Source organism: Meleagris gallopavo, chromosome 1, assembly GCF_000146605.3.
Source record: "Meleagris gallopavo isolate NT-WF06-2002-E0010 breed Aviagen turkey brand Nicholas breeding stock chromosome 1, Turkey_5.1, whole genome shotgun sequence".
Taxonomy (NCBI): domain Eukaryota; kingdom Metazoa; phylum Chordata; class Aves; order Galliformes; family Phasianidae; genus Meleagris; species Meleagris gallopavo.
The window spans coordinates 32,789,140-32,789,482 of record NC_015011.2 but is presented as its reverse complement, the minus strand read 5'-3'; the positions used below and the strand labels follow the sequence as shown (position 1 = coordinate 32,789,482).

At 70.8% G+C, this 343-nt stretch overlaps 1 protein-coding gene across 1 annotated transcript in view; it reads left to right on the top strand.

Moving 5' to 3' along the window:
- Positions 1-2: 2 nt before the first annotated feature.
- AVPR1A (arginine vasopressin receptor 1A) overlaps positions 3-343 on the top strand; it is a gene marked incomplete at its 5' end in the record, with an annotated part of 3,742 nt that continues 3,401 nt past the window's right edge. The window contains one exon of the mRNA XM_019611241.2: positions 3-343. Coding sequence (XP_019466786.1) covers positions 3-343 — 341 coding nt within the window.

Here is a 343-nt window from a genome sequence, read left to right as displayed (position 1 = left end):
CGCCCAACGGCAGCGCGGGCGACTGGGACCCGTTCGGGCGGGACGAAGAGCTCGCCAAGCTGGAGATCGCCGTGCTGGCCGTCACCTTCGCGGTGGCGGTGCTGGGGAACGGCAGCGTGCTGCTGGCGCTGCGGCGCACCCCGCGCAAGGCGTCCCGCATGCACCTCTTCATCCGGCACCTCAGCCTGGCCGACCTGGTGGTCGCCTTCTTCCAGGTGCTGCCGCAGCTCTGCTGGGAGGTCACGCACCGCTTCCACGGCCCCGACGGGCTCTGCCGCGTCGTCAAGCACCTGCAGGTGTTCGGCATGTTCGCCTCGGCGTACATGCTGGTGGCCATGACCGC